The following is a 9,940-nucleotide window of genomic DNA, read 5'->3' as shown; positions in this document are numbered from 1 at the left end:
AAAAAAAAAAAAGTAACCTGAGAAAGTACAGTATAGTTAGATCCTGAAAAATACTCAGAAAATGAAAATAACACTTCAGTACAAGAAAACTTTAAACAACTGGGGGTCACCTAAGTATGTTTTAAAAGCCTACTTACTTACTCTTAACTTATTGTCCTGTGCCCCCCCAATGCCATACCCAAGAATGGATGCAAACCAAAACTTTCATATTCTCCCTTGGATGAAGGGAGAAAAACAAAAAGAAAGGATATTAGGCAATACAATACAAAGTAGTAGGAGATGAGTGTCGTTTGCTCACACACGATCACAGTTCCTCTGCCTCCCTCCTTGCATGTACGCCAGAGATCCCACAATCTGTGTGCAAAAGCACCACAGGTCTGGGCACCTGGGTGGCTCAGGCAGTTAAACATCTAACTCTTGATTTTGGCCCCCACCCTTACAAAAGGAGGGGGGCACAGATCTAAGCAATAGGATACTTTCCAGTCATATTCTCCAAGTACAAACCTCTACTTTTAAAAGTTGGAGCCTAGGGACACCTGGGTGGCACAGTGGGTTAAGTGTTTGCCTTCAGCTCAGGTCATGATCTCAGGGTCCTGGGATCAGGCCCCACATCAGGCTCCGTGCTCAGCGGGCAGCCTGATGCTCCCTCTGCTTGTACTCGCTCTCTGGCAAATAAATAAATAAAATCCTTTAAAAAAAGTGCTGTTATAGGGACGCCTGGGTGGCTCTGTTGGTTAAGCAGCTGCCTTCGGCTCAGGTCATGATCCCAGCGTCCTGGGATCGAGTCCCACATCGGGCTCCTTGCTCATCAGGAAGCCTGCTTCTCCCTCTGCCTCTGCCTGCCATTCTGTCTGCCTGTGCTTGCTCTCTCTCCCTCTCTCTCTCTGACAAATAATTAAATAAAAAAAAAATCTTTAAAAAAAAAAAAAAAGTGCTGTTATAACCACAAATCAACTTTTTAAAAAATATTTATTTTATTTATCTGGGGGGAGGGGCAGAAGGAGAGGGAGAGAGAATCTCAAGCCGACTCTGCACTGAGTGTGGAGCCTGACATGGGGCTCAATCTAACGACCCTGAGATCCTGACCTGAGCAGAAACCAAGAGTTGGATGCTTAACGGACTGTACCACCCGGGTGTCCCCAACAGGAAAAGACGTTCACTGAATCTTCTACAAGAAATGATTACCTCTTGCAACTCAGCAAATGAAAAACCATCACTCTGAGCTCTTGTTTTCCACTGGACTTTCAAAACCCCTCCCAACTTCTTCCTTTTTCTCCATAAAATATTTCTCTTCTTTGTTTCTGGGACTTCTCCATGGTTTTGCAATAACTTGCATGTCCCAAACTGCAATTCTCTGTCATTCCCAAATAAACCAATTTTTACTGGTAAAATAACTTTCATTTTTAAGGTTAACATTATTTGGTGATCAGAAGTGGGATCCAGAAATATTCAACAACTTCGAGGCTGGTGAGTGAACAGGTGCCAGGGCATACAGAGCCAATGAAGTTCACTGTTCTCTTACCAACCCTGGAGTTGGAGGCTAAGTTTTTCCTGGACTTCCAGCTCTACTCTCTGCGTTTTGAGCTCTCCAGGATCTGTTTTAAGGCTCTGTCCTTTCAGAGAGTGCTGGTCTGACCTTTGGACTGACTTCTCTTTGGAACCAGACAGTTCCTATTGGAACTGTGCCTGCTTGGAATGGAAGTGTGTTAGTTTTGGGCCACCTCCTTTCCAGAACTGGGCTGTTCCTACTGGTTCCGTGCTGGCCTTTGGTCCGATTCCTTTGGAACCTGGATGTTCCTGTTGAAACTGTGCTGCTGAGGAATTTTTCTTTTTTTACTCTAGAGAAAAACCTCTAAGAAACAGGATCCCCGTCATTAAAATGATTTGAGGGCAGCTCCCCTTCTGAAACACTGGTGGTTTTATGTTTAAAAGCTGTGGTTCTTCCTCCTGACCATCTCTAACTGTAGTTACTGACTTAATCAAAAGAAATTTAGAATTTCAATGGCCATTATGGGGAACTTCTGATTTCCTCCCAACTAAACCAGGCAGCTAAGTCTCTAAAACTGTCAAAACTGAATGGGATGCCTGTTTTGATTGGTATCTTAGAGCTTCCAAACATTATCATGGAATCTAAAATTGCCTCTCAGCAAAATACAGCAAAGATAAAAAGACTCCTGAGGTCTGAGGGACACCCTCCCTGCCCAACTCCCAGGAGTGTGGCAGCTACTTTATGCTCAGTGCTCCCCCCCCGCCCCCCATGGTGTCATCACCCTCCTTCCCCTTGTGACACCTCCAGCTTCTCCACACCCTCAACCTCCCTGTTCTAATTCTCCCACCAAACTTTCTTTTGCATCCGAACCTCAACCTGCTCCGTCCTCTACTGAACCTATCAAAACCTGCCCCTTTAAAGTTAAATCTTTTCACTTTAAAAAAAAAAAAAATTTTTTTTTTTTTTTTTGAGAGAGAACATGCTTGTGCCCAAGTGAGGGAAGGGGCAGAGGGAGAGAATCTCAAGCAGACTTCCCGATACGGGGCTTGTTCTCACAACCCTGAGATCACGACCCTAGCCGAAATCAAGTTGGACATTTAACTGCCTGAGCCACTTAGGTGCCCCTAAAGTTAAAATCTTCTGAGGATCCAAATAAAACCCAAATTTCTTATGTTCTCTAGAATGATGCTGAATTGAGAGCCATAGTTGAAGTTTCTTGTAGTGACTGAGAACCCCCACAGGTTTGCAGAAAGCATTTCACATAGTTATTAAAACTTACCAACCTGGTTTCTCAGATTTTTTAAGAAATTAGTCCATATGCATGTTGATGAGGGCTAATCCAAATACTGGCTGTAGCTAGCCCGATGGGAAGATCTCGAAAGGAGTTTAGAGAAACAGAACCCTAACTTTTGCTAAGATGCTAGAACATTTGCTGGAAATCTCCACCGAGCAATTACAGTAGCTTTTCCTAAGCCTGTTGATTGGACCAAAGTTCAGTCTCACATACAAAAGCCTAATGACCCTGTTCATGACTACCGTAATCGATTTCAGACTGTTTTCAAGGAAAATTCTGGTCTTTTTCATGTTGAATCCATCAGAGTAGCATTTAGCTATGTTTCTTAATGGGCTGAACTGGGCTAACTCTTTTAGGTAAAAAAACCAAGATGGAGTGGGAAACTATGTCCACTTCTGATTTAGTTAATTTGGCAAACCAGCTTGCTAGTACCCTAGGGCAGTCACCTAAAAGACCACTAAAATTCTTAACTTTCTTCCCATCTTTTTCTTCATTTTTTTTTTTAAAGTAGGCTCCATGTCCAGCATGGAGCCCAATGCAGGGCCCAAACTCATGACCCCAAGATCAAGATCTGAGCTGAGATCAAGAGTTGGACAGTTACCCGACTGAGCCACTCAGGCATCCCTAAATTCTTAATTTTCAACTCTAACAAATGAAGGCCCTTAAACAAACCAAAAACTTTCTAGTTTCTGCTATTATTGCAAAGAGCCAGAACACTGGAAAAAAGGTTACCATCATAAGTGCTCCAGGTGTCTTCAGCCCTCTATAACCAGCCTTTCCAATGACTGCGAGGAACTATAGGGCCTCTTCCCCAAATTCCCTCTCGATTGGCTCAGAGAAACCACTGTTCAGTTCAGAAACAAAATCTTTGTCCTTACTGACACCAGAACTACACTCTTGGTGCTCAGTCCCAGTACTGCAAAGCAGTTCCTCCCTGCCTTAGAATTCTAAAATGGTTCAAACAACTCTCTAATGAACTTCACCAGTTTCCTGTCTCTGAACCAGTTCCCGTTGGTCTAGGTCCACTGGGATATACAAACCCTTTTCTCCTTAGTTCCTCTGCACCTAGTCATTTATTGAGCTAAGACTTTAAAAAAATTTTTATTTATTCATTTTAGAGAGAGAAAGATACAGAGACACAGCATGAGCAGTGGGAGAGGCAGAGGGAGGGAGAAGCAGATGCCCTGCTGAGCCAGAAGCCCAACCTGGGACTTGATCGAAGGACCTAGAGATCATGAGCTGAGCTGAAGGCAGATGCTTAGCCATCTGAGGCACCCAGGTGCCCCTGGGGCAGGACTTTTTTTTTTTCTTTTTTAAAGATTTTATTTATTTATTTAACAGACAGAGACCACAAGCAGCAGAGAGGCAGGCAGAGAGAGGAAGGGAAGGAAGCAGGCTCCCCGCTGAGCAGAGAGCCCGATGCAGGGCTCGATCCCAGGACCCTGGGATCATGACCTGAGCCGAAGGCAGAGGCTTTAACCCACTGAGCCACCCAGGCGCCCCGGGCCAGGACTTTTTTTAAATAAATGTATCATGCTGGAATTCCTTTCTCCCAAAAGAGGGAAATAATTCTAGAATTTGACAGTAGTAATCAAAATGGCCGACAAGGTGAATTAAATGACCTTTCGACATCTTTTATTTGCTCCACGTCTGTTAGCACTGTGGTTGCATCTGGCGACACTGTCCCTACTGGCACAAATCCTCTTTCTGGACAAAATCCTCAACTGATAGGTAGAATCTACAGAGAATTCCCATAAAGATTCAAACAGATTCCTTAACCCTCTCCCCAGAATTGATGAATACCTTATAAATAAAGAAGCCCTGGAAGGCATCAAGCCTGTAACAGCAGATTACAAAGCTCAGGGCCTTATTATCCCCTGCAGTAGTCCTAGTTACTACCCCTTTTGACCTGTGAGAAAACCCAATGGCCAAGGATGGAGGTTTGTCTAGGGCCTCTGAACAATACACTGTTATCCCTCGGCCCCCTGTTGTTCCTAACCCCCACAAGCTGCTGACAACCATTCCCAATGAAAGCCAATTTTTCACTGTAACTGAAAGGCAGAGTGTATTTTTTAGTATTCCAGTTGGTAAGGATAGCCAGTATCTTTTTGCTTCCACTTGGGAAGGTTGGAAAGACACCTGGATAGTAAGGCCTCAGAGTTGCACAGAGTCCTTACTTTTTACCAACCTTAAAAACAGATTTGGATGACTAAGTTTTCTGTAGGCTCTACCTTGTTAGGCAGGTGATTTGCCTTTCTGCTGCCCTTCTCAAATCTCTTCTCAGTAAGATAGCATCTACCTACTAAAGCTTTTGGCTTTGGCCTTAAAAGGAACACAAAGCCTACAAAGGGAAAAACTGCAATTTGCTCAAACTCAGGTTCAATACTTAGAGCACCTGATCTCAGATCAAGAACTACATTTGGATCCAGGGAGGACTCATACCATCCTGAACTTCCCCAAACCTAAAAGGAAGTGCCAATTACAAGGTTTTCGTGGACTGGCTGGCTGCTGTTGAAATTGGATTTGGAAACTTCTTTTATGGCTCACTCTCTATATGCTTTACTAAAAAACAACAACAACAACAAAATAAAAACAAAAAACAAACCCAATCCTATCATTTGGAAAAATCAAGAGGACAAAACTTTTGGGACTTTAATAAAGCCCTCTGCCCTCAGACATCCTAATTACCAACTTCCCTTTACTCTTAGTATGTGGAAGGGAAAGGAACACCCTTGAGAGTACTCATCCCAAAACAAAGGGACCATGATGGACCCATCGGATATTGTAGCCAATAACCAGACCCTGTAGCAGGATATTCCCCTAACTTCTGAGCCATTCCCGCCACTGCACTTAATTAAGGCCACTGAATAAAAAAAAAAAAAAAATCAAGGGATTCCCCTTTAACTATCCTTGAATTTTGGCTAAGGGTAAAGCTGCAAATTTATACCAACAGTCAGTATGTCTTCGGGGTAGTTTGTAATTCTGGAATGTTAGGAAGCAGTCAAGAAGTTTCCTGGACACCTGAGTGGCTCAGATGGTTAAGCATCTGCCTTTGGCCCAGGTCATGATCTTCATGTCCTGAGATCAAGCCCCACGTCAGGCTCTAGCTCAGTGGGGAGTCTGCTTCTCCCTCTCAGTCTTTCCCCCTGCTTGTGCGCTTTCTGTCTCTCTCAAGTGAATAAATACGAAAATCTTAAAAAAAAGTTTCCTAATCTCCAATTTATCCCCATGATAAATTAACATTCCCACTACTAACCACTGTACATGCGTTAAACCATCGGTCTACTGACAAAATGACAGCATCACTGACTAATATTTATGGGGGAATTTTTTTTTTTTTTTTAGAGAGAGAGAGAGCGAGCATGGGGAAAGGAGAATGGGGAAAGTCAAAGGTAGAGGGAGAGAGAGTCTTTTTTTTTTTTTTTTAAAGATTTTATTTATTTGACAGATCACAAGTAGGCAGAGAGGCAGGCAGAGAGAGAGGAGGAAGCAGGCTCCCTGCTGAGCAGAGAGCCAGATGCGGGGCTTGATCCCAAGATCCTGGGATCATGACCTGAGCTGAAGGCAGAGGCTTTAACCCACTGAGCCACCCAGGCGCTATGGAGGAAATATTAGTAAGGGCGCAAAAAATATCTACCTCACTCATCCCACCTGTCCAAAGTGCAATGGAAAGAAATCTGTTTGCAAGAATTTCATACTAGTTCCCCACCTCATGGATATAATATGTTTTAGTCATGGTTTGTATGTTTCTCACTGAACTAAAGCTTTTCCTTTATAGACAGGCCACTGCTTCTTCTGTGGTTAAAATTCTGTTAGAAAGGATTATTCCTACTGGGGAACCCTTCTTGAACTTCAGAGTGATTGGGGAACCCATGTTACTAGTCAGGTGCTTTTAACAAGTCTGTGCTGTTTGGCTGGTTTTATAACACTTTCATTGTATATATACCATCTTCAGTCCTCAGGGTTAAACTCACTAATGGTACTATTAAGACTTAACTGGCAAAATTTGTAGAGACTCTCCCAATACCTTGGCCGAGAGACTGTCGTTGGTCCTTCTGAATCTCAGATCCACCCACTCTGGAACTCAGACTCTCACTCTCTGAGCTAGTCACAGGATGCCCAATGCACCTGGTCCCTGCCTCCTTGACCCACAACTAATAAAAGGATATATACTTCGTATTATAAAGGCCTAATTACATCTATTAAAAACAGCCATACTTTGGTCAAGCAATCTCTTCACAGTGCACTCCTGGGAGACAGACCTTAATCATCACACCTTGCAACCTGGAGATTTCATCTATTGGAAAAGATATGTCCAGAAAAACTCCCTTTAACCTCGCTGGAAGGGACCTCATCAGCTACTGCTAACCAACCCTTGTGCTGCCGAACTCCAAGGGACAGACTGCTGGGTTCACATGACACATCTTAAGAAAGCATCAAACACTGACTGGACCTGCCCACCATCTGATGAACTAAAAGTAAAGATTTCCCAAAACTGAAGTAGATAAATTTGAAGAAAGAGCTTTTTAAAGATGTCCAGGCCAGGCCTGTATACCTTTTCCCATTTACTTCTACTATCTCTTTTGTGGAAAGAAAATGCCCTTGTCTGCATTTTGCAAACCCTCATGAAAGGGGGAAACCACTTCCTTTGATTATGGCCTTTTGAAAACAGTCGCATCATGATCCTGGGTCAAAAAAACCTTCCACATGCTTTTTCTGAAGGGTGAGACAGTTCGACATTCACAAGTCTCCTTGTTCATCTGGACTCTTAACTGACTCTGGCATCTTATCCAAATTCACAATCTCTGGATTTGCAACCTTATGTGCTGTATTATTGGATGACATTTAGTTCCAAACAGTTCTTTTGGGATAATAATAGTGCTTTCATTTATCTTTGAAGTTTTACTATTTTTGTAAAAAGTTCATTAGCTATTAGCTTCATGTTTATGACTACACTGTATCTTCCCAAATGCACTCAGTTAATTCTTTCAGAGTGATCTTGCAGCCTTCACTATTTTGTCTTCATGGCTACGTTAAGCAGGGACTTCAGGAGGCATTACATGGCCCCAGGTTTGCCTTTGTAGGGGTAACTTTCCTCCCCTAAGTTGGAATAAGTGCCAATAAATATTTCAGTTGGCTACCTTCAGACTTAGGGTAGAACCATCATACAATCTGAAATTGTTACAACACTTCTTTTGTTTTGTGTAATTATTTAAGTTTTGTACTTAGCCTGTCCAACTTTTGTAAAAACGATGTAACCAATAAGGAGATGATCTCCAATGCTCATAAGCTTGATAATGTCTTGACGGATGGAAATGCCTGAGCATTCTCCCTGCCACCCATCCTTGTTACTTAATGAGACCTCAGTAGGTTTCCAATCTATAGCTTCCCTCAGACATAAGACATGGCAACCAGGAAAAGTCCTTCCTGGCACTGAGGGATACAACCACTAAACATGGAAACCTGACTCCCCAATCAGCAATGCTTTTGGAGAAAGATCTTAATCAAAGGAGATGTAAAAATGAAGGGAAACCTCACTCAAGTAGAGCTGGCGGCTAAAAGGGGGACCCACACTACTTAAAATCATTTACAGGAAGAACTGCCAATTACAGGCCTCAAGAGAAGAATCGTCAACAGAAAAGAAAGATCAATTACAGGCCCCAAGAGAAGAAGATGTACACTGAATCTTCTACAAGAAACTGACCACCCTGCAATTCAGCCAAGGAGAAACCATCTTCACCCTGAACTCTTGCTTTTCTCCAATGGACTTCCATTCAGAACAGTCCCTCCTAACTACTTCCTTCTTTGTAAAACAATGTGCCTCTCCTTTATCTGCGGACTTACCTATAGTTTTGCCATAGCTTGCATGTCCCAAATTGCAATTCTGTTAATTCCTGAGTAAACTCATTTTTGCTGGTAAAGTAATTTTTATTTTTAAAGTTAACAAGAGACTTACAAAAACAGAAAACACAGCCACTCTTATAACAAACTCTGAAAAACTTAGTTATCGCTCCATAAAAAAGTTAATAAACATAAGCTAACTTTATTTTTAAATGAATAGGCATTTTTAAGACTCTGTTTGATTTTCTAATAAGCTACGTAACCATAGCTAAAACCCACAAAAACAAAAGCTCTTTGGAGTCCTCAACCATTTTTAAAATGTTAAAGAGGTAGTGAGACTAAATATTTTGAGAATCACTGCTTGTTTTTGCTTTGTCTCCAAAGAACGGCAAAAAGAATCCTTAACCCATTCCTAAGACTTCAGCGACTCTCATCTAATCTCACAACCTCCAGATATCAGAAAAGCATCACAATTTGGTTCCATGAGAGGTCTAAGGCCTTGCACCAGTTCAGCTCCTAATTTTACCGAGGCAATCATTCTCTGAGCTTCAGTTTATTTTGTAAACCTGAAAGCAGGGGTTTGAAACATATGCTGTTCAATATTCTTTCCAGCTGACATACTGTGATTCTTGTTCCCGTTTTTGTCCTGAATCTTTTCTTTTCTTCTTTTTTTTTCTTTTTAAGATTTTATTTATTTGACAGACAGAGATCACAAGTAGGCAGAGAGGCAGGAAGCGGACTCTCTTCTGAGCAGAGAGCCCCATGTGGGGCTCGATCCCAGGACCCTGAGATCATGACCTGAGCCGAAGGCAGAGGCTATAACCCACTGAGCCACCCAGGCGCCCCTTGTCCTGAATCTTATGTTTTAACCCGTGAGAGAATACGAAATAAAACCAGCCCCTTTCTCGCCACCTTCCGGCAAAGCCCCAGGAGGCGGAATAAATATCGGAGAAAATTCCAGATGGCCACAACGACATCTGGCAATCAGACTTTGTGGCTACTAACATGTTAGCTGGCTTAGCACCCCCAGCCCGCCAGGTACCTGCCAGAGACGCCGGCACATGGAGCCGAGCGCTCCCCGCGCCGCCATCTTGCCTCCAAGGCCTCCCAAGACTGCTTCCGGGGTCACGGCGGCGCCCTTAGGCCATAGAGTTCCGCTAAAGGAGAGAGTGTAGCCTTGCATTCCGGCTGAGAAACAACCATAGAGACTTTATTCCATGCTTTTTGAGGGTGGGACTGAGAATACAGCTGGCTTCCCTAGGGTTGGAGGACTAGCCGATGCTCCGTATTGATAACATTGCATCAACCCATGTCTA

The 9,940-nt window shown here is 43.0% G+C and overlaps 1 protein-coding gene across 2 annotated transcripts in view; it reads right to left on the bottom strand.

The window, feature by feature from the left end:
* Positions 1-9,721, bottom strand: part of LOC111147474 (mitochondrial ribosomal protein S10) — a 17,385-nt gene extending 7,664 nt beyond the window's left edge. Inside the window, exon 1 of one of the 2 annotated variants that reach the window (XR_002640629.1) lies at positions 1,186-1,250. Coding sequence is in view for 1 of the 2 variants with exons in the window: in XM_022503505.1 (XP_022359213.1) it covers positions 9,667-9,714 (48 nt within the window). In the remaining variant the exon portion in view is untranslated. Of the gene's footprint in view, positions 1-1,185; positions 1,251-9,666 lie in introns of those variants that run through there. The other variant, XM_022503505.1, reaches the window with a different exon arrangement.
* Between the last annotated feature and the right edge of the window lie 219 nt (positions 9,722-9,940).

This window comes from Enhydra lutris, unplaced genomic scaffold, assembly GCF_002288905.1.
Source record: "Enhydra lutris kenyoni isolate GAN:26980312 unplaced genomic scaffold, ASM228890v2 scaffoldscaffold17, whole genome shotgun sequence".
In the NCBI taxonomy this organism is placed as follows: domain Eukaryota; kingdom Metazoa; phylum Chordata; class Mammalia; order Carnivora; family Mustelidae; genus Enhydra; species Enhydra lutris.
The sequence above is the reverse complement of the archived record's forward strand: the minus strand, read 5'-3'. Positions and strand labels throughout refer to the sequence as shown.